This window comes from Rhinolophus hipposideros, assembly GCF_964194185.1.
Source record: "Rhinolophus hipposideros genome assembly, chromosome: 18".
NCBI classification, from domain to species: Eukaryota; Metazoa; Chordata; class Mammalia; order Chiroptera; family Rhinolophidae; genus Rhinolophus; species Rhinolophus hipposideros.
This window is the reverse complement of record NC_138064.1, coordinates 8,210,144-8,233,822: the sequence shown is the minus strand read 5'-3', so window position 1 is coordinate 8,233,822 and position 23,679 is coordinate 8,210,144. Positions and strand designations below refer to the sequence as shown.

Below are 23,679 nucleotides of genomic sequence, written 5' to 3'. Positions count from 1 at the left end.
TGGGGGGAGGGCTGCAGGGGTCCAAGGGCCTGTGAAGAGAGCCAGTGAGAACCTGTGAAAGGAGAGAGAACATGCAGCAGACACACCCTTCATAGAAGCTCAGAGTCCAAAGGAATTGCTTCAGGAATCTTAACTAAGTACTTAAAAATGCCTTTTAAAGAACAGTATTCTATGTTCATTTTAAAATAGCAGAAAGAGATTCTTCCACTCCTTTGGTTTGCTTTTTCTCCCATGCTTAGGCCTTTACGTACTCTGAGCTTAATTGAATGCCATCTTGAGTGGTCAGTATTCATGCATCTGTTAGTGTTTGTTGTTGTTGTTGTTGTTGTTGTTGTTTTATTAGTAGTTTGAGCCGGATCAGTGTTTAATCATGGTTAAACTCATTATAATCATGTTCCTAGCTAAATCCCTTCCTTGAAGGGACCAGAAAGCAGAAATGGGGGCCCCTGTGGAGCTCAATCCCTGTATGGAGACCAGCCCAGGCCTACGGGGTCACTAGTCACAGTCAACTAGTCACCAGCCCCCCTCGGCAAACTGCACGCTTGAGCCTCACCTCTTGGCTGGGGTGTCCCCAAGCACCTCGGCTGCCAGAACATGGAGCATCATGGTGAATTATGGGCCAGGCTTCACAGTTTATTTAAAAAAGAGAGAAAATGCATTTTTCTCTTTATTCTTTCAAAAGCATCACGAGACACCATGTATATTTAGGGGCTGCCACGACCTTTCTCTTTTTATGAAAAGCTTTCATTTGAAGTGAACATAAAGTAGAGCCCCAAAATAGGACTTTTAAATTCTCTTCAGCTTTCTCAGCTCTCAGAGATAAGCAAATTAAACAACGAGGTCTCATTTTAAATGTATTACATGAGCAACGTTTTGAAAACAATAATGTGTAATGTTGAAGTGGTGATAAAAACCAATGTCCCCATTCATTGCTGGGGAGGGGTGGTGATAAGGCGCTGCCCTTTCATAAGCTCTTGGACAGCGTAATTCATCCGCCTTTGAGATGTCCCTACCCTTTGACCAGTGATTCTATTCCTGGGAGTGTATCTGAAGGAAACGATCCATAAAAATGGAAAATAATAAGCACACTACAGCATGCTTCCTAATTGTGAATAATTGAAGGCAGTTTACTGCTTAATGAGAAGGGAGGGTTCAGTAATCTGGTAGATGTCCCAATGGGTAGTTAATGATAAGTCTTTTAGCCTTGTATAATATTGATACTGCATTATATAATATATTAAAATATTTACAAAGAGGGAGAATAAACATGTAATTACAACATGTAGTCCTTCCGTCAATACTTATTACTTCCTTGTGTCAGGCATTGTGCTAGCCTGGAAGACACATACAGCAGTGACCAAGATGGTTATCATTCTTACCCTTATGGAGCTCACATAATTATCGAGGAAAATGAGCAATTATGCTTATTTAAAACAAGAGTGATAAGTTGTCGGGGGAGGGGGGATACCTAACCTAATGTTCTCATAGCATCTAGGAAATATGAAAAACAAAACAACAAAAAAACCCCAACAACATAATTAGGTAACTTTTTGTATTGAAAATTTTCTTTATCATTGAGTTAGTATTCCTGAAATCAACTTTTTAAGTATCAGGTGAGAGCTATCTGCCCTCATCCCAGAAAAATGTAAAAGTGCACACGTGTATTTGTACCTGTACACCCAGGTGAAATTTATATAGTCTTGAAGCTTCTCCATGGATCCCCAGAGGTTCATACCTCTGGGCTTTGGAGACGGTAGGGTTCATTTCTCCACCCCAGGAATGTTGAGATATCTTTTCTCATCTACACAATGGTAGCCTAGTGAGGAAATGTTGCTCAGAGTAGGATAGGTCAACCCTTCCCTGTGAGACTTTTAGCCCAGGGTTATCGGGAGGGTCCTTTATGTGGTCAGCCTCCAGTCAGATTTTAGACAACATCCCTTCAGTTACTTTCTTTGCATCCCTTCAGTTACTTTCTGGGACTTATGGTTTGATCCCAGATTATTTATCCTGAGGGGACCATCTGGTTGATAGAGTACCTACACTCCCATTCTTTACCTCTTTCTTCTAGCATCATATCCATCAGTGGTAACTTCAGACGTATTTAGGTCTCCTAATATGTGTCACTACTTGTCCTACTTTTTGCTGTTGCCCTATTTCTCTTCTTTCCTGTACTCATAGTTTTCATGAATGTAAATCTCACCTGACATGGCCAGTCTTCACGTCTCCTCAACTCTCCTTAACTCTTAGGAGCCCAACCCCTGTCCCCATTAATCTAATAAATTATAGCTTACCTGAGGCCAGTATCTAACCTAATCCAAAGAATTTTTATCCAAAAAATATTTTTTGCTTTCTATCATTAGAAATAATGAAATAATTTTACGTAGAATTTAAACATTGTTCATGCGATTATCCATTTTTTTTGGTAATTCCTGTATCTATTTCTGTTTTTATAATGAATACATAAAGAATTTATGTTGAAAATATATCTTTAAAAAATTTTTGAAGCCATCTTGATACAATGCTATGAGCTTAGGAGTGGGAAAAGGGAAAAAATCATGCCTGGAGCTTGTTTTTTCTAGGTCAGCTGTAGCGCTTGAGGAGCCTGAATCCACTGCTAGCTTCTGTCTGTGATGGTTGTTCTTGGTGGGTTGATTGCTTTGTCTTCCTACTCTGAAAGTTTTGTTACTTCTTAGTCTCTTAATTGATTCTGGATTTATAAAGGAAAAGAAGAGAAACCGTACATTATCTATATGGAGTGCAAGCTCAGGCAGAGGTAAGGCAAGGCTTATCATAAGACCAGAAAGGTCATTTTATTCAGGCTTCGAGGTCGAGGGGGCCTGGAAGAGTCACCCCTCTCCGTGTTTGCTAAGAATCATATCACCATCAACTAGAGAGAGTTTTGCTGGTCTCTTCTGGTAGCTCATAAGTGATGGGCTGGTTTTCTGAAGTTGTCTAGCTCATGAAATAAACATCAGGTGTCCATGTTAAAACTTTTCCTGCACTGACGCCCTCTCTCCTTGAGATACCCTCTTTCCCCTTTGTGAGGGCACCCAGAGGTTCCAGTTCTGGAATGGCAGAGTGGCTTATACCAGAATAATCTTCCCTTAAATAACAATTACAAACTCTGGGTAAAATGCAGGAAGGCACTTGAGAGCAACAGAAGGCAGGCAGAAACTAGAGAGGTGTCAACCCTCAAAAGAAGGAGCCAACACTGGCTGAGATCCATTTCTGTGTGGCTTTTCCCTAATGGAAATCCCCAGTCTGTGTGGGCTGCTAGAGCTCAGGAAGGAGGTCTTTGGGGTGATGTTATGAGTCTTCTCTCATAATATCTTCTCTCTCTCTCTTTTTGTCTCTCTCTCTCTCTCTCTCTCTTTTTCTTGGTTAGTCAACTTAAAGTTTTCACATTTTGTTGTTGAGCTTTTCAAAGAACGTTTAGTTTCATTGATTTTTCTGTTGTTTTTATCCTCTATTTCATTCATTTCTGTTCTAATCTTTATTTCTTTCCTTCTTGCTTTGAGTTTAATTTGTGCTTCTTTTTCCAGTGTCTTAAAGTGAAAGCTTAGGTTATTGATTTGAGATCTTTCTTCTGTACTAATATAAGCATCTATAGCTATAGATTTCCCTCTAAACATGGCTTTAGATGAATCTCATAAGTATTGGTATGTTGCATTTTCCTTTTCATTCATTTCAAAATGTTTTTAGATTTCCTTTGGGATTTCTTCTTTGACCCATTGGTTATTTACAAGTGTGTTGTTTAATTTCCACTTATTTGTGAATTTCCCAAAATGCTTTATGTTATTAATTTCTAATTTTATTCCATTTCATTGTGGTCAGAGAGCATATTTTACTTGACTTCAATACTTTTAAATGTATTAGGGCTTGTTTCATGGATTAACACATAGTCTATTCTGGAGAATGTTCCGTGTGTACATGAGAAGAATATGTATTCTTTTGTTGAGTGGAATATTCTATAAATGTATGTTGAGTTATGTTGTTGAAGACTTTGATTTCCTGTTATTTTCTGTTTAGTTGTTCTATCCATTATTGAAAGTGGGGTATTGAAGTCTCCAACTATTGTTGTTAAATTATCTGTTTCTTCCTTCAGTTCTGTCAGTTTTTGCTTCAAGTATTTTGGAGTTATGTTATTAGGCGCATATATGTTTATAATGGTTATGTATTTCTGATTAACCCTTTTATTATTATAAAATGTCCTTCTTCATCTCTACTAATGATTTTTGTTTTAAAGTCTGTTTTTTTATATTAATATAGCCAATCCAGATTCCTTATGGTTGCTGTTTGCATGATAAATCTTATTCCATCTTTTTACTTTCAATCTACTTGTATCTTTGAATCTAAAGTGTATCTCCTGTACACAGTATATAGTTAGATATTGTTTTTTACTCAGTTTGACAGTCTCTACATTTTGATTGGCTTGTTTAATCCATTCACACTTTATGTTATTATTTACATAGTTGATTTACATCTGCCATTTTACTTTTTGTTTTCTATGTCTTTTTTTGGTTCCTCTTTCACTGCTTTCTTTTGCATTAAGTAAACATTTTCTAATGTAGCATTTTAATTTCCATAATATTTTAACTATGCTTTTTGAGTTATTTTCTTAGTCGTTGCTCTAGAGTTTACCACATACATCTTTATTTATCAGATACATACTAACTTAAATTTCAATGAGATATAGAAATATTACTCCTATGTACGCTATTCCCTCTTCTCTCTTTTTGTGCTGTTTTTACACATATTACATCTTTGCTACAGACTCAACTCTACATTTTTATGTATACTACAAAGTAAAATCATTCCTTTACATACTTTTATGTCTTTTAAAGGAGAAGAGAGAAGAAAGGACAGCAAGTATATATGTATAAAGTTAGTTGCACTAACCTTCTTATTTACCACTTCTGGTTTTCCTCATTTGTTCCTGCAGATTCAATTACCATTTGGCATCATTTTCTTAATACAATACTGTACATCTTTACTCCTACCCAGCTCCTTTGTGCTGTTGTCAACTATATTACGTTTCTTTATGTTATAGGCCCAACAGTACAACTGTATACATATTGTTTTATACAACATGAATAGAAGAAAATATATGCATTTATACTGTCTTTGATAATTACATAACTACCTTTACTGGTTCTTTCCATTTTTTCATAATGATTCAAGTTGGTCGAGGGTCACTTGTTTGCAGCCTGAAGAACTTTCTTTAGAACTTATTTCTCATAAGGAAGGTCTGCTAGCAACAAATTCTTGCAGTTTTGATGAGTGGATAGATAGATGGATGGTAAATGGATACATACATGTACATGTGCATGTGCATACATACATACATACTGTGTTTCCCCAAAAATAAGACCTAACTGAAAAACAAGTAGTAGCGTGATCTTTCAGGCTGCTCGTAATATAAAATAAGCCCTAATGTATCTTTTGGAGCAAAAATTAATATATGACCCAGTCTTATTTTCGGGGAGATATGGTAGGGCTTACTTTATATTATGAGCATCCTGAAAAATCATGCTAGGGCTTATTTTTCCAGTTAGATCTTATTTTCAGGGAAACACAGCAGTTGGTAGGCAGACAAATATACCAGATTGCCATATAAAAATTATTTATTGCTATGATTCATGGTCAAAAATATTTGAAAACTGCTGTCCTAGACCATTTATTGGCTTGAAAGAGGGGAAGAGGGCGTGCTCTGGGACTTTCCAGTCCTGGAAAGGCTCTGCTTATCCTTAGGTATAACCTAAACACTTTTCCCTTCTGCCTCCTTTGTCTCTTGACTTTGTTTTGCTTTTTAGCAGAAAGAAAATGTGCCCAACTCATTGAATTCCCTTTAAAATGGTTGCATGTAATCACCACCTCATACAAACGTCCACATAGCCATGGTGACAGGAGTTATATGCAATTTCCTGTCATGTTTGCTCCACCCTCAAATGCTTCCATAATCAGGAAATGTTAACAATGAGTTGGTATTGAGAGAACTTGCAGTTCACTTTTTTAGAGAATTCTGAGACTTTTCATGAATGAATTCATTCATTTATTGAGATCATGACTTTGTATTCAGCAAAGTTTGGGCTAATTTGCCATTTTAAGTGAAACGGAAGGGCAGGCCGGTAAAACTGTTTGGCTCAGTTGCTAAAAACATTTATGCTGATGTTCTTAGCAGTTAAAATTATCCCGATGGAGCTGGTCATTAAGCCTTGCTGTAACAAAATTAGTTCAGTGGAGAGATCTATCAAATTGTTGGCTACCCATTTATCATGAGTAGTTCCTGCAGGTGATAAAGTATTGTTTGGGTGGCATTGAAATCATGATTTTGGGTCTTAACAAGATTCTGTACTTCTGGGTAAGCATCCAACCTGCTCTCAGAGATTTTGATCTATCTTTGTAGAAATGCAGAAAAGTGTACTGACATTCCTCAAAAACATAATCCAAGACCCCTTTCTAGATCCTACATTTCATTTCCCTGTGACATTCTTACCTGTGCTGCATCCCCACTCCTTCCCTTGCCCTAAGCCTGTCCCACCAAACTTTTGTCCATGAAATACAGACTCATATTCACATGCACCATTAATCAGGTAGAAAAAAACAGCCATGTAAAACAAAAGCAGCTCCCCGTATATGAGTTCCTCTAAAATTACCCACCTTCCTAGTTACCTGTGAGTGGCTTCCTGTGCAAGTGGCCAGTCAAGAGATTTATTCAAGATGCTCTATAAAATCCTGATTGAGTCACAGAGCGTCTTCTAATGGGTTCAGTTCCGGGAAACCACAGGGATCAGAAGTGCCCAGGACTAAGGCAAGATCCATAGCATAGGAAGGGAAGGGGACAAGTCATGGTGTTGTGCCTAAATCCCAACATTTGCAGCAGTTCCTGGGGGAGCATTAAAGCCTCTTCCCTGGATTATAAAATTGTGAGACTGTGGTTTTGTGTTATTGCCAATCTTCTCTGTCAGGCAAGCTTGGTCTTCCCTCAGTCTCCACCTGGCTGCAAACCTAGCGGAGGAATAAATTGCTACATATCAACAGTTCATTTTGCTTCTCGTGATCCAGACATCTGTGTCACACACTTAGTTTGGGTGGCTGTATTTGTAAGAGGGGAAGAAGAAACAGGTATTTTTAGGCATAATTTCAGGATGTGGCAGGGACAATTTTTTATGTTGTTTTTGGTGCTTAATATACTTAGTAACAACACTTAATCAGCTTTTATTTATGAAAAAGGATGAAGTGTGCGTGTGTGTGTGTATGTACACACATGCGCATGTCTTCTACATGAATCAGGCCTATTAATCAGTAACTATACTACGGCTGGAAGTGAAATTTCTAGAACATTTGAAAGCAGAGAGAAAAATTAAAACATAAAATGACTATTCGGTCTCTGTCACCTAATTTTGTGGTTTGAGCCCTCATTTACATCGTTAGCAGAGTAACTCTCCTGACACACGTTTGGTCTTATTACTGCCCTCCTTGTAGTGGGTTCGGCAGGAAGCCGAGTGGCACAATGGGGTCAGATACACAGGGATTTGGGTCCTGACTCAGCCACGTGCTCTCCGGGTGATCTTACTCCCTCCAGCCCTGCGTTCCCCATTTCTCCAGTGGGGATAATGGCTCTCACATCGGGTGCCCTGTATAAAGAGCCTGCAGTGCTGCGTGGCATGGGCTGAGCATTCTGGTAACTGAACGCTGCTGTGGTTCTGATTCCCTAATACAGAGTTCTCGTGCGCTGTGGGCACTGCTGTGGTGGCCAGGACATGCCCCCTGCCTGGTACGCGGCTGGATTTGTAACACGTCTCTTCTCTCTAGCTAGGCTGCTTTTGCTCCACCCACTCCCTGTCTTGGAAGGGGCTCGAAAAGCCTGCGACACGAACACAAGGCAGTTGGGCTACTCTTAAGTGCCTCTGGCCGAAAATGTCACGGGAAGGGAGGTTGACTCAACAATCGTTTTTGGGGGGCCTACAGCACAGGAGAAAGGGATATGACCACAGAAGCAGAGATTTGAGTGAGGCCAGGAGCCAGGAGTCTGGAATGTCAGCAGCCTCGAAAAGAGGAAGATGCTAGAGTGGGGTTCTCTGCTGGAACCTCCAGAAGAACGAAGCCCAGCAGACACCTTGATTTTAGTCCCTTTAGACTCATTTTGGACTTTTGGTCTCCAGAACTATAAGAGGATAAATTTGTGTTGCTTTAAGCTATTAAAAAAAAAAATGGTTAGGGGATTGGCTTTCCATGTCTGCCATTAGCACAGAAGATTCAGAAGCGATGAGTCTCAGGACATTCTCCAAAATGACAATGCTGTTTTCATGAACTGCCACCTCGGTATAGTTCTTGCTGCCACCCGTGTCCAGGAATTAAAAATTGTGGGTCTCTCCATCCCTTGCTGCCCACACAGAAAAGAACAATCAAATTTATGTGGTTTGCCCTGAAATCGAATATGAAATATGCAGGCTTTAAAGACTAGGCTTTGGCATAATGCAAATCAACATAAAATACGTCATGAATCTACCCGTGGCTCTGAAGTCTTTATGTTTGTGATTAGTGCTGCCGAGGAAAGCAGGCTACATAAATACCATTTAGAATCGCTGAAGGCTGGCGTTTTATAAGGAAAATGGCAAATGGAGCAAGGTCCCTCAGGGTCCGTAAGTACTGATTCTGTTTCGTTTGATGGCTCCTAAGTGACTCGGGGTTCTTCACAGAATCGCTTAGGGACAGCCCTGTGAACCCAGCAGTCTAGAGTGAGTCTAATGTAAGAGTGAACCAATGTTTACGGGCTGAGGAGATCTCTCTGCAGTTCAAAAAAATATGTGGGTGTTCATGTGGGAGGGTAAGGATGGGAGCTAATGTAAACTGCTGGCTTTGTTCCTCTCCTAAATCATTTCCTTTGGATTTAAGTATCTAAACAATTGTTTCCTTCCCGATTGTGTTGGCTCTCTTTCTGTCCTCCCTGTCCCTACCCTTTCTGTTGCCATATCTGAAACCTCATGGGTAAAAATGCTCTTAGTAATAAATTGTACTGTTTAGAGACAGTCTTTCCCCTGTCTGTACTCATCTTACCTATTCTTTGAGGCTCTTCACCTGAAAATATCAAAGAGGGAAGAAGATTCTAGAAAAGGAAGAGCTATGGTTGGCTAAATCCCCATGGTTTGTCTTAGGAAATAAGTTATCATCGTACGAGCTTGGGGCAGCCTTTGTGCTTACGAGTAAAATGTAACATCTATGGTTGAGCCTCCCTGCTGAACATTTGGTTCAGCATTTCATCAGGAAGTGCCAAATGAAACTGCCTTCTCAGCCTTGAGTGTTGTCACGTTTCTCGAGTGACGTAAAAACATTAGGATCCATGGAATGGCATAGTTGGGGCCAACCATGGTGTGGCCAACCAGTGTTCCTGCTCTGAGGAGGGTGCTTCACGCTGCCTGCAATTTTTCTACGCTCTTCAAAAATTAGCCACAAAATCCGCCAAAAGTCATTGCTACTTTCAGACCTGCTTCCACCTAGATTAATTAGTTTCAGTCATTACTCACAAGTTTAGTGCCTAATTTGGGAAGAAGTACTTGTTTCGTTTTCCCCAAACTGTCGTTTCTGAGCTTCAAAAAGCCTGCATTCCAAAAATGACTGGGCCGTGCACTCCTTTTCTAGATGCTCAGGAACGATGTGGAGAGAACCCCGGAATAAACTCTGCCTGGAGGCTGCCTCCCCAAGCGGGTGTCACTCACTCCCTGCTCCCCGTGAGAGAAGCCGAACACCGCAGCTGGAGCACCTGGTGTTTGTCGAGTGAATAGAGTGGTTCCTCTGCTTTATTTTAAATATCTAATCCACTGCCCAAGTCAATTTTTTAGTGATTGACATAAAATTCACGTATCATAAAATTAACCACTTTGGAGTCCATTTGAAAATGAGTAATTGTGGCATTTAGTACCTTCACAGTGGCATGCAGCCTTCACCTCTATCTCGTTCCAAGACATTTTTTTTTGTCACCTGTAAAGAGAAACCCATTAAGCACTCAACTCCCCATTCCTCCCTCCCCCTAGCACCTGGCAACCACAGTCTCCTTTCTGTCTGTGTGGATTTGCCTGTGCTGCATGCTTCATATCGATGGAATTATATGATATGTGGCCTTTGGCGTGTGGCTTTTTCACCCATATAATATTTCGAGTTCATCTATGTGGCAGCAGGTATTGGTACATTCCTTTTTGTGGTTCCGTACTATTCCTTTGCATGGACGTAACACACTGTGCTCGTCTATTTATCGGTTGATGGACATTTGAGTTGTTTCCCTTTCTTGGCTCTTGTGAACAATGCTGCTGTGAATACTGACATACTACCATTTGTTTGAGTACCGGCTTTCAGTTCTTTTGAGCCACGTTTGCTGATTTCCTGATTATCTCTCAAATGTGTGCACTTCTCTCCTTATAGTCATGCCACCCTCATCTCTTACTGCACTCAAACTGGAATGTTTGCAGCCACTCTGGCTCTTCTCCAACCTGCGCTCTACAAGGAAGCCCTACGGCCCTTTCAAAATGAGATCTATTGTTCATTGATTTTAGGATTGCTCATAGGATAAGGAACAAAGTCCTTTCAGGGCACGCAGGGCCCTCATGGCCAGGTCTCTGTCCATCCCTTTAAGCTCATCTCACTATTCTGCCCCTCACCATCTGTGCTGCAGCCACACCGACCTTTCTGTCCTACAAATGCTCCATGCTCTGTCCCACCACAGGCCCTTTGCACATGCTGTCCTTGCTGCCTGGATTGCTCTCTTCTCCTCTTTGCCTGATTAACTCCTTCTCATCCTTGAATTCTGAGCTAATCATCACCTCTTCTGGGAAGCCTTCCTTGACTAGGTCACTCTCCCCTCACCCCCGGGAGTGGAGAGTGATGGATGTCCCCGGGCTCCTTTTTAGCGCAATCCCAGTTGCCGTTGTACGTTTGCATGATTATTTGATTAATAACTGTGCCCACAGAGACAAAAGAAGGCAGAGCATCGGTTCTGGAGCCAGACTGCCTGTTTCAAGGATAGCTCTGCCCCTTGCTGGCTGTGTGATCTTGGGCAGGTTAATTGACCTCTGTGTGCCTCTGTTTTCTCCTTTTTTACATAAGGATCATCATAATACCCACCTTAGAGGGCAATTTTGAGAATGAAATGAACTCGTATGTATTAAGTACCTGGCATTGGAGTGATTTCAATAAAGGTACCATGACTATAATAAAAAAAAGAAGTATTTGTGCTCACATCTCCACCCCCGTGCTCCTCACCCCCAGAGCCTAGCCTATAATACCCACATGGTTGGTGCTTGTTGAGTTTTTATTGAGAGATTGGATGAATCCATTCTCCTTCTCACAAGAGAAGAATATTAACAATTACAGTTTCCCATCTCTCTATGCGTATCTGCAGGGTTGTATTTTAGGGCTCTACCTCCCAGCGTTCAATGTGTTGGCTCTTAGCTCCAACCCCGACTCCTGCTCACTTCCTGAGCTGGTGTGTTTGGGGAATTGTGCCATCAGGTGTGGGAAACTGAAGGCAGGGATCCTCTCTCTGAGGCCCTGTCCTGGGGGAGTGGCCCCAGTCTGTATAACAGCCACAAGACCACACCGGAGACTTGCTGTGTACTAAGCCCTGTGCTGTCTGCTTTAGAAATATCAACTAGTGAGGCACGAGGGATTTTTATCCCATTACAGATGAGGAAACTGAGGCATGCAACAGATAAGTCATTTGCCCAAAGTCAAAACTCCTGGTAAATGGCAGACCCCCAGTTTGGATGTTTGGATCAGGCAGCCTTTCTCTAGAGTCTGTGTGCTTAACCTCTCCCTTCAATAACGAACAGGACCCCGCTTGGGCAGCGTTCAGGATGTGGAAGGTCTCCAGCACAGAGGAGAAATCCGGGTGATAGGATGGGTGAAGCTGCCCTGAGGCTGGGTCCAGAGCAGGAAGTGGACATTCCCGCCACGGCCTCGCTTGGCTGTCCCGTCCATTTGCACACGCCTGAGGGTCCTCACAAATACAGAACAAATTCTCTAGAAAGACATTTTATTAGAAACAAAGCTAGAGGGAACAAATAAAAGTGAAAATTGTTTATCTGGAGGTGAAAGAAATTAAATTGTTTATGAAGACTCTCATCTCTTAGGCCAGAGATTAAAAAAAAAAAAAAAAGAAAGTGTCGCTTCCTTTCTGTTCTTATGTTTCAGGGGCTCAGTGAGTCTCTTGGATCATTCACTTTCTAGGCCCCTGTGTGGCCATTTGTTTATCACAGGTACATATATTTAAAAAACAAAACCTCCTGATATACTTTCATAAACAAAGGCATTATCATTTTAAACTCTAAGTTATTCAGGATTTATTTTTAACCTGTGGATGAAATCATTTTGAGCAGGTGAGGGTAGAATGATGAAGTCTTATTGCTATGTTGTTGGGAGATTTTTAGGATGTTTATAGTGAAATGAAATGACCCTCAAAAAGGCAAAAATTCCTTCCAGCCCATGAAACATCCGCTATCGGGGAGGGTGTGCTGTACCCACACGACAGCTTGGTTGGTGGTCGTGAAGTGAGCTAGAAGAATTTGTAATAATGTGGCACAATTACAAGTAGGAAAAGCAGCACACAAAAGTGTTCGTGTCCATATGAATAGACAGATATACATAATTGAATAAAATCCATAGGAAACAGCTTACAAGGAAATCCACTAAAAATGTTAGCAGAGTTATTCTACTTAAATGTTTCTGTTTCTCTGCTTTACAAATTAACCTATAATGAGCTTGGGTTTACATCAGGACATAAGCCTCAATTTAAAGAGGAGGGGGGAAAAAAGCACAAAATTACAATCACAGTCTTAACTCCCACCTAAGATTAAGAGTCCTGGCATCCAGAGACTTCTGGAGAAGAAGAGAACCTTTGGAAATGTCCCTAAAGGGCAGAAGTAAGGGATGACCAGGACAATGACGACGATGGTGGCCATGTAGGGTCGCAGAATAAGTAATGCAAGGGTTCTTTGCATCAACTTCTCTGTCCTAACCTAACTTTCCACGAAATCTTCAGCTCCCTCTATTCTCCATTCTACAATTGCCCTTGCAAAAAAAAAAAAAGTTTTCATTGCCCCTGAGAGGCTTTTCCCCCTTTGCTTGTTTTTAACCCCCTTGTTCAGGAAGCGTGGCGAGGGACCGGGAAACGTGGAGGAGAGGCTAACAGAACCAGCAACAACCATTCTGTTGACAGGAGTGCATGTCATTACCCTTGACTCTGCGAAAGCAGCTAATGATTAGCTGGTTGCGGAGCCTGAGGAAATATCTCCTTGTTTGCTTTTTATCTCCCTCCGCGTGATAAGAATGTTTAAACAAGGATGGCACGTCATCCAGGATTTTTTTTCAGGTCCCCGTGGAAAGAGCGCACTTGTGGAGCTGACCCAGAAGTGGCTCGTGGGTCAAGTGATGAAGGGGCTGCAAGCTCATTACTTCTCTCAAGGGTCCTCAGCTTTCAGGGTGGGGCTGCCTTCCGAATCTCCAGACACTTGGCTACGTGGCCCAACCAGGAGGAAGACTATAGCCCGATGTGTTGACCTCCCTAGGAAAGCAGTGTCCCGAGGACCCATGCAACCTGCACAGTGATGGTGAAACTGGCTTGGGCAGTGTGGTGCTTGTACAGCTGTTAGCTCCAGAGAACTCAAAATTTGTGATGCATGTGGTGCAGTGACCACCACACGAGTCCGGTGGTTTACCTCGTGCTTTCTGATCCTTCTCTCCCAAGTGCACTTGAGCATTAGAGTTAGCCAGACTTGGGCTTTCAGCCTGCCTGGGCCTGGCAGTGAGTGATCTTGCCATGTCACCTTTCTGAGCCTTGGTTTTCTCATCTGTCAGATGGAAGTGTTATTACCTGCCTCACAGGGTTCTCTGGGATTAACTGTGATAATCTGTGAAAAGAGCCTGCCACCTGATTGGCACTTAATAGATTTTGGTTCCCTTCCCTCCACATTCCTCCACCCTCTGACTATGTTTTAGAGGATTCAGAAGCTAACCTGGTTTTAGATTGTTGGCCACTTGTGTTTTCTTACTATTATTGGCTTTACCCAAACTTTACCTATTAAAAGTAAGCTCTTATTCCAGGCAGTTTTGCAAGGGGTCTTCAGGTGGGGCTGAGGGGACATTAAGGAAAGCGGACACAGTTTTTATGAAGAGTGGACTCCACTCTGCATTTGGGGAAAAACCTTTGGAAATTAACCCAATGTCCTGTCAACACAATCAGTTTCTTTGTGCAGTTCACACAGTGATTATTACAGAGAAAGAGGGAGAACGGAGTTTTAACGGTTATGCGGATCTTGTATTTCCTCCCCATTTTTACACTTCTCTCACTCCTGACTTTGAGGTTCCATATGGCCAAGCCGAGAGGCGGGGTGGATTTGGTTCTGCCATTGGACCAGCTGATTGTGCAGGAGGTGCTAAAGAATGATACTATTACCCTCTTTGGCCTGAAGCTAGAGAAACAAATGTCTAGCCCATGGTAGTTCTTATAACGTATCCTGGAAGGGAGAAGCCATAACGTTGGATCCCCAAGAAACATCCCTTTGATTTATTCATTCAACACATATCTGTTGCGTGCCTGCTGTGGCCACGTGATCCCACAGGTTTGTCTGCAAAGAGCCAGAGTCAGATGCTTTCAAGGTGTGGGGTGGGTGAGTTAAAATGGTACATATATAAATATATATATATAGTAATAAAAACTGTCTTTCCAGACCATAGATAGTAACTAGTAACACTATGAAGGCTGAGTTCTAAATCAGCAGTTGTCTAGCCTTGTCTGAGCTTCTCAAACTTAGGTGCACACCTTGGCCCTGATATAGGAGGTTTCGGTTCAGTCAGGGAAGAGGGCCGCAAATCTGTGGTTTTAAAAACAAGAACCAGTGTAATTCTTTTTTTCTGTGTTGTTTTTTTTTTTTTGAGTATTTTATTTTTTAAAGAATTTTATTTTTCAATTACAGTTGACATACAATATTATGTTAGTTTCCGGTGTACAGCACAGTAATTAGACATTTATATACCTTACGAAGTGATCCCCCCGATAAATCCAGTACCATTTGCCATCATAATAGTTATTACAGTACTACTGATTATGTTCCCCACACTGTACCCTATATCCCCGTAACTGTTTTGTAACTACCAGTTTGTACATCTTAATCCCCTCCCCCTTCACCCATCCCCTCAACACTTCCCCCCAATCCGGCACCCATCAAAATACTCTATTTATGAGCCTTCTTTCTGTTTTGTTTAGAACCAGTGTAATTTAATGGACGCAGGTGGTGGGTTAGCCCCTGGCATTTTAGAAGCACCGGTAGTGTGGGGGGAGCGGGAGTTTAGTAGTATTCCAGTTGTGCAGATCACAGTTACCCCAGAGACTGTTTTCCAAACACACACACACACACACACACACACACACACACACACACACACACCTTCCCCTTTCCATTTCTACCCTGTCTGCCCTGGTGAGTCATTTTACTTACATGAGAGTATTATTTCTTCTTTCTGGTATTTGTGCAAAGCACAAAATTGGAGAACCAATTTTCTAAATAAAACAATTGAAGGCAAAGTTCAGATTTGAGGGCTCTCAGAGGGTGCTTTGCTTGCCTGGGAAATTTTTAGGAGAAAGGATGTGCGGATCTGGTACAGGCGGGCTGGCCCCACCCCTCGGAGCCAGCCCTGCTGCACCTGTTCCACCTGTGGGCCCAGGAGGTAGGGGCGGCAGACAGACCTCACTTCACACCCTCCTGCTAACAGTGCAGCTGTGTAGTCTTGAATGTCGTCTCACACCTGGCTTTAACCTTTCTGTGCTGCACTTTACTCAGGAGTAACTGGTAGGATGTCTGTCTCGTGGGGGCTTTGGGGGACTCTGGGGCTGATGTATACAGAGCAGGAAGGCTCTGAAGCAGGTTTCTCAAAGCTTGTCAATCACCCTGGGATCCTGGGAAAATGCAAATCCCAGAGCAGCAGGTCCGAGGTGGGCCTGAGAGTGTGCATTTCTCACAGGCTCCCAGGCAAAGTTATGCTGTGGGTCATGGACCCACTCTGAGAAGCAAGGATCTAAAAGGTGCTCCCCTCATTAGGTTTGCTGTGAGCTGTTAGTGCAAACAGGCAACTACGTTAACACACTGGCAGTTCTTTTTCTCAGTCCTAGAGATCGAAGGAAATACCTACCCCATAGCTAACACTGATCATGAAAATTGGGGCATAGAATGCTTTCAGCCATCAACACTTTTTCCCTTACATTATTCATTGTCTCGAGAACATAAGACATAAGGAAGAAGAGGGCAGAGGGGGATGATTTACTGTTTGGCTGAGGGAGGGTCTCAAAAGCAAGGCTTCTGATGTACAACAGACAGATAGCCCTTGGGGATTAGGGATTTATGGTTCCTTAGGTCTCCTAGAGTTTACGCAAGGGAAAGACTTTTAAATGTAAAACACATAAAAAGGAGAGTGTTTTGCCTTCATCCAGTAACACCAATTTTAAATCTGTGTCAGAGTCACCTGGAGGGGCTGTTAGACTCTAGATTTCCGGGACCCACCCTAGAGATTCTAATTCAGTAGGTCCAGGTGGAGCCTGAGACTTTGCATGTTTAGCAAGTTTCCAGATGATTCTGATGATCACACTTTGACTAGCACAACTTGAGTTCCAAAAGACCATCTGTGAGTGGTGAACCTGGAAAACAATGTCATCCTGTCACCTCTTCACACTGCTGGCCCTGCCGATTGAGGTAGCATTGCCCAGAATGGGACTCTTTCTGTTGGACTGGAATTTGGGGCGTGCATGGGACGTTCACTTGTCTTCAGGTATCTGAAGGTGCTGGGAGGGTGAGGCTAGAAGAGATTTCTGACTGCCTCTAGGTGCCGTGTTTCCCCAAAAATAAGACCTAGCCAGAAATCAGCTCTAATGCGTCTTTTGGGGCAAAAACTAATATAAGACCTGGTCTTATAGTAAAATAAGGCCAGGTGTTTTATATTATATTATGTAATATTATATTATATTATACCCAGTCTTGTAGTAAAATAAGACCGGGTCTTATATTAATTTTGCTCCAAAAGACGCATTAGAACTGATTGTCTGGCTAGGTCTTATTTTTGGGGAAACATGGTAGCTCCTCCCAGCACAGCAGGTGGGCCCCAGAACCTGGGGGCTTTTTAAAAACAGAGCCTCCCAGGGTGCATGCTGGGAGATTTGAATGAGCAGCCCGGTTTGGGACCCCCTGCGTGGAGAACAGTGAAGCACCAGATGGGCAGTGGAGAGCTGCTTTTCTTTTTAGTGATGCTTGGATTCAGCTCTGATAATCACTCAGCAAGCAAATGAGTCCCCAGCAGGAAATTGGACCCTTTGTGAAGTGCATTTCCTCGCTGGATCCCTAAAGTTACAGTTGATAAATTCTGGCTGCATTTTCCAAAGTGCTTCATTTCCCATCTGAGGATGGCTACCAGCCAGGACCCGCTGGCCAAGGGAATTTATCCGAGGTGAAGCCCCATCAGGAACAACGCTGTCCAAGCCACCCGGCACCTGGCAGTATGGATGGCCCAATCCAGAGAGAACACTTCCCAACTCAAAGTCAGGTTAAAATTGAGGCAATTTTTTGATATTTAGCTCCAAGGAGCAGTTCCCCACTTTTGTTTGTCCGATGTGGATTTGAAGACTGTGGTCTCCCCTTCCTGGTTCACCAGCCGATGGTTGGCTAGCATCACTGGGCTCTGCCCTCTGTGCCAGGTGGGTTTTATAAAGGTGACTCGGGTACACTCCCTGCCCTATGGTGTCCGCTGTTGGGGAAAGGCAGACACTGCAACAGCTAACTGTAAAATCAGCAGAACTCCGAGCACGGTGCCTAAAGGAGGCCTCCCAGCTCTCTGTCCCCCTTGCCCCATGTCATTTTCTCCGAAGTGCTTGTTGCTGTAGAAATGATTGGCTGAGTAACTTGCCTCCGCTTGTGGTGTAAGCAACATGGGAACAAAGACCAGACCGTTAGACGCCGGCATCTCTCAGCTCTTGGGTGTGAGCCACCAAGGAACCTGGGCATGAGCGCGTTCTCCGCAGCTGAGCGTCCCTGGTGGGGGCTGCCGGTGACACTGTCTGCCCACAGTCCTGCTCTGAGCTGGGATAGATGCTTGGGGAGGATCTGCGCAGCTGCCATGGCCCTCAAGCCTCAGTAGGCATCAGAATCACTTAGAGAGCTTGGCCTTTCCAGTGTCGGATCCAGGAGGTTTGGGGTGGGGCCAGAGACGTCCTGCCAAGTTCCCAGGTGGTGCTGGTGTGGCTGGGCCCTGGACCACACTTAGAGGACCACAGGGGTGGTGTATCAGCGTGACCATCACAGCTTATCAGGTGGATCGAATGACAGAGAGGCAGGGAGACGTCTTAGAATTCCTGCCGGAAGACGGGTCTCTGAGACAGATAACAGTGGGCCTGGAGACACATGTGACAGCAGAATCAGTGGGCTGTGTCAGGTGAGAAATGGGATGTGGGAGGAGAGGGAAGAGTCAGAGCGGCTGGAAGGATGGAAATGCCAGCAACTAAGATGGGCACAGGGTCAGAGAGGGGAATGGCATGTTCCCGTGGGACCTGCTGGGCTTGTGGTTCTATGGAGACCTTCAGATGGAAAGGTTAGGTCCAGTGGTTGAAATACAATTCAACACTTAGCAGAGAAATCTGAGTTGCAGGTCCACCTTGGGGGCCTTTGGGATAGAGGAAGCAGAGGTTGTGGTGAGATTAGTGAAGGGCAGCTCATTGAAAAGATAGCAGTGATGCACTCAGAAGGAAGCCAGAAGATGAGTGGAGTGTCCCAGGTGCAGAAAGCAGCGAGATAGACGAGAGGGTGTCATCAGGAAGGGGTGGCACCAGATGTTGGCACATCTCCGAAACTGAGTCCAAATCTGACAAATTCTGGGAACCCTTCAAAAGAACCAACTCCGGGAGGTGGGGTTGTGTTTGGGTTATGAGTTAGAGGAACTGGTCTATATACTTTGAAATCTGTAGTTTTTCGACTCCCTGTTTTACTTTTCCTGGGCAATTTTGCTTTGCCTTGGTGATAGAATTGCTTTGCCGTTCCCACACCCTGTTGGTGGAACACGCGTGACCAAAAAGAAGCACGCTTTGCAAACACCTGGGCTGTGGTAGTGCCAATAGTAGGGCTTTCCTCTCGGAAGAAAATCCAGGTGAACAATATGGTAGTTCAGGGTGAAGTGGGGGTCAGTTTTTGCACCCCTCAGCAAAGCCCCAGGCAGGCAAGACCACCATTAGTCATCTTGTTTTCTCTGCATTCAGATACTTATCTAGACCCTCCTTGGACCTTGAATTCACCGATTTTTGCAAGGATAAAAAGGATTCTGACAGCTCAGTTTGAACAATTTGTGCTAGAATGCTACAAAGAGAATTGCCTGCTATGAACTAGAAATCCTCCGGGGAGATTTATGGGTTGCGTAGATGGACAGTTTGTTTTTTAGTTTGTGGTGCTTGGGTGTAGTCCCCTGGGTCTTCACAGACCCTGGCTTTTGAGAACAGGGGGTGAAGCCCGAGCAGTCTCTGAATAAGGCCGATGAGTCAGGACCATGCATTGCCTGGCTCCTCAGGCCCCCCGCCAGCTTTAGGAGGGAACACATACCTACTCCTGCTATCTTTACAGTTCTGCACGGAGCTAAACCAGCCGATCCTGCCCAACATCCGCAAGTGGAAGGGGCCTCGGGGATGCTGGAAGGCTGTCGTTGCTGACACACCCTCGACTCAGCTCCAGAAGGTACCCTCCTCTGCAAAGCTTGCCTTTTCTTTTCACTTTTTTTAAAAAATTAATTTCAGATGTACAAAACAATGTAATAGACATTTACACCCCTCACAAAGTGATAACCCCCTCCCCCAATCAACTACCCCTCTGATATCATATATAGCTGTTACAGTTCCACTGACTCTATTCCTATGCTGTACTCCACATCCCATGAGCATATATATAAATATATATTCTTTCCACTTTATTGAAGCTTCCTGTTTTTCCTAATCACAGACATATAAATTTTTCCTTTGCTAACATCCTTGATGCACGTCTCGTCTTTCTGCCCGTTTTTGCCATGCATTTAAAATGCCGCCTGGTTCTCAGCTCATGGTTAGATATGAAATGGACTGCTGCCAAGGTGAAAATGGGAGTTTGGGGTGTTGAGAGGAAAGGAGAAATCCAGTCTGGAGCCAAGTAGCAAATGGGGTGTTTCTGCCCTTGGTCCTCATAACCTTTCCCCACAGCTCTACGTCTGCCAAGTTCGTGGAGAGCCAGCCCATTGTGGATGGCTGAAAACTTCAGGTTCACTTGATTCATGCGTGAGGCGTTTGCTCTCGGTGATAACTGTGCACGTGGAGTGTTCAGTGGCAATTGCAGCAGATTTTAATTTTGGATTTTCTTTCATTAGTATCACTCACGTGGCTGTATGTATACATTTTCACTCTCATATGTCATACAAGACCAGTTTTTGCTCGTTTAAAATAGACTTTTGTTAGTTAATCATGAGTTGGGAACTATGTCATCACATAATTTTCCTATAAATGCAAATGTTACATTTTTGTCTCCAATATACCAAATATGCTTACAAACACAGATGGATTGCACTTATATGAGTGATATTGAGATTTGAGGCTCTTAAATTATAAATGTATCCTGGATTAAAAGTATCCAGTCATTTATTAACAGTAAGCCCTCTTTTTAGCTACTAAAAAAATATGATATACGTCTTACTTCTCTGGGTTTTATTTTTTGGCGGCTGGAAATAAAAACTGGTAAGGTTTTTACCACTCCAGCCCTTGGCTGCCCCTTCTTAGTCCACACAGAAATCATAACACCACCTTGCTTTTTTTGTAAATAGCACTTTACATGTATGCAGGTTCACAAGGCTCTTACAATACTCTTTATTCATTCCATTCAACAAATCATTAGAAATGTCATTACATGCCAGGCCCTGGGTTATATGCCAGCTACACATTGGTGAGGAAAGCAGACCTGGTGAGCCAGCCCTTCCTAGTTTTACTTTAAGTAAGCCCAGGGGTGGGGGTCCTCAAACTGAGCCTAATAGATTCCCCTCCCTCCAGGAACTTAGTTTGTTGGAGGGGCAAGACAGGAAACCCTACTCCAGGTTGGGGTATCAAAGCCCTTGAACAATAATAGCTTGTGGTTGCTGGGAGGCCCGAGTTCAAACCACTTCAACCGCTCAGCCTCAATTCCTTCATCTGTAAAATGGGAGCAGTAACCCCTTCCTTAACTCACAGGGTGGCTGGAGGATTCAGAAAGATAATGTGCCCGGAAAGCTTCATCCACAAAGCACAAGCCCGGCCCTGGCGGAGCACGTTGGGCTGGCTCATACCTGGCTCAGGCTGCATGCTGCTGGGTCCAGTTCTAGCCAGCTGCTGCCAGGGATGCTTATGGGCCCAGTGTGGACATATCTCTTGGTTTCTCAAAACATGCAAATATCTAGCTTTTCTTGTGAAACTTCCTGAATTTTAAATATGGGCAGGTAACCCCCAAAATGTTTAAACGTGGTCTAACAGCCTGTATCTGCAAATGGTAAATGTTCAGTCTGCAGCCGTGACAAACATGAGAAAGTGGTCACAGCAGCTGCTGTCTGTCCAGTGCCTGAAATGACATCCAGGCACCTTCCATCTGTCCCTCTAAAAGTCACCCAGCCGATGCGAGATGGGGCTCAGGCCCAAACCGCTTAGCAACCTGTGGCCTGACCACTCCCCCACCTCACATTGAGGTGCAGCTGCCCTTATAGAGGAGGGGCCCGCCTGGGGGGGGGGGGCTGGGAAAGGCTCCCAGGAGGGCAGTAAGAAGGAAGGCCCAGTACTGCTGGGAACACGTGTGAGCAGGGGTAGGGGCAGCGTTGGCAGGAAGGTGCCTGCTGGGCGGGCGGCTCGGGCCAGGCCAGGGGGAACCGCACAAGCTTCTTAAGCAGAAGGTGACCTGAGTGGCACTTAAGGGAGGTCACTCTGACACCACCCTTGGGAAACATTAAGTGGGGGATAACCCTCCAAAGCTTACAGGGCAAATCCTACTTCCCTCACTGGACGCCCGAGGAAACAGCTTTAAAAAGACGGCCCGGCTCACACGCGCTCCCATGGCGAAGGGACACAGGCGGCAGGGAGACCCAGGTCTTCCGGGTCTCAAACTAGCACTCGCTCCCGTGGGTGCGCGAGTCGATCTTGTGCCGTGTACACGTGCACAGCAGGCAGAGCCCTGTTCCCCGGCTCCTTCCCTCCTCTACCACACGTGCCCATCCAGCCCGGGTGCTGAGCCCAGCCAGGCGTGTGGCTGGGACCCCAGCTGAAGTTGGGGCCTCGGTGGAGGCTGCTCAGGTTGTGCGAAGCCACTTCCTCCTTTTTCACAAGGAGCGAGTGAGCATCACTGGCCCCTCGGGTGACGCTGCTGATCCCATGATCCCACAGGTTCAGGATGGGGTGGGGGTGAGGGGCTCTCCTCTTTCCACAAGGCCCCAGACATGGCAGGGGTTCAGCACCAGGCCCAGGGACCATGCGGACTCCACCCTCTTTGCCCCACTCACTGTCCCTCTCAGCTCCGGCTCTGGGGCTTCAGACCCCAGGAGGGGGCCCTGTGCACCTGTGAGGTGACCAGTTCCACCACTGGGACTGTTAGCCCCGACCTCCATGCATCCAGCAAATATTTAGCGAGAATTTACTAGGTGCCAGGCACCATTTGTTGTTAAGTGGCAGCTAATCAGGAAGCAAACCCACCCTTTGGAGTCTTACATTTGATTGTCAGTGTTGTCATTTAGCAGCTGTGGGATTTTAGGAAAGTTACTTAACCTCTCTGAGCAGCTGAGTCTTCATCTGGTAGGTGGGAGTACCAGTGGCTACCTCATGGGATGTGATGATTGAAAAGATACCTGTGGGAACAGTCTAGACTTCCCCTCACCCCCTGCCCACAAAAAGAGAAGAGCACAGGCATCTGTGGCTGTTTGGAAAGCTCGTGAAATGGAGGAAATGGGAGGTGTGGGAAATGGGGGCGGCCAACAAGGAAGCACTGCTGTGGCTTTCTGGTGAGCCTTCCCTTCAGAAACAGCGCTGTGCCTGTCACCTCATGACTCAGCACAGAGCCTGCTTCTTCTCCCATCTCCTCCTGGCCTCTCCTGCCTCTTCCCCCAACCCCCAAAATGACCCCTCTCCAAACTAACGCCCCCTCTTCTTCCACAGGGGGCCGGATTCGTGGGATTTCTGTGGGACGCCTCGGCTGGCGTGGAGCTGAGAGATGCTGCCTCGCAGGACAGCTGGCCTGGCAACGGGCTGGGGAAGGCCACAGGTCCAAGCCCCTACCTCGCACGTTTCAAGGTACCCACTCCATTATCACTGGGAAGGTCCACGTCTTCTAAAAAGGAAAACAAAGTCCCCTTTTATGCTGTTTGCCTTGATTTTATTTATTCCTGGGGTTCCCTTGGCTGGTGAGCTTGTTCAGGGCAGGAATGAGAGGGATTGGGGGGAGGGGGCTCGGGCTCCATCTGGGAGGTGGAAGGAGCTCAGGTAGCTGGCTCCCAGACCTGACATACATCAAAATCACTTGGGGGAGATTTCCTTAAAATCAGGGGTTCCTGGCCCTACCCCAGACTTTCTGGGACAGGGCCCAGGATGTCTGGTTTTCAAAAGTCCCTTGAGAGCTTTTTCAGCCCTCCTGGCAC

General features: G+C 44.6%; 1 protein-coding gene across 2 annotated transcripts in view; it reads left to right on the top strand.

Moving 5' to 3' along the window:
* EEPD1 (endonuclease/exonuclease/phosphatase family domain containing 1) overlaps positions 1 to 23,679 on the top strand; it is a 96,959-nt gene that overhangs the window by 65,007 nt on the left and 8,273 nt on the right. The window contains exons 4-5 of one of the 2 annotated variants that reach the window (XM_081079358.1): positions 19,641 to 19,751; positions 23,201 to 23,335. In XM_081079358.1, the coding sequence (XP_080935484.1) occupies positions 19,641 to 19,751; positions 23,201 to 23,335 (246 nt within the window). The remainder of the gene's footprint in view (positions 1 to 19,640; positions 19,752 to 23,200; positions 23,336 to 23,679) is intronic. The other variant, XM_081079359.1, reaches the window with a different exon arrangement.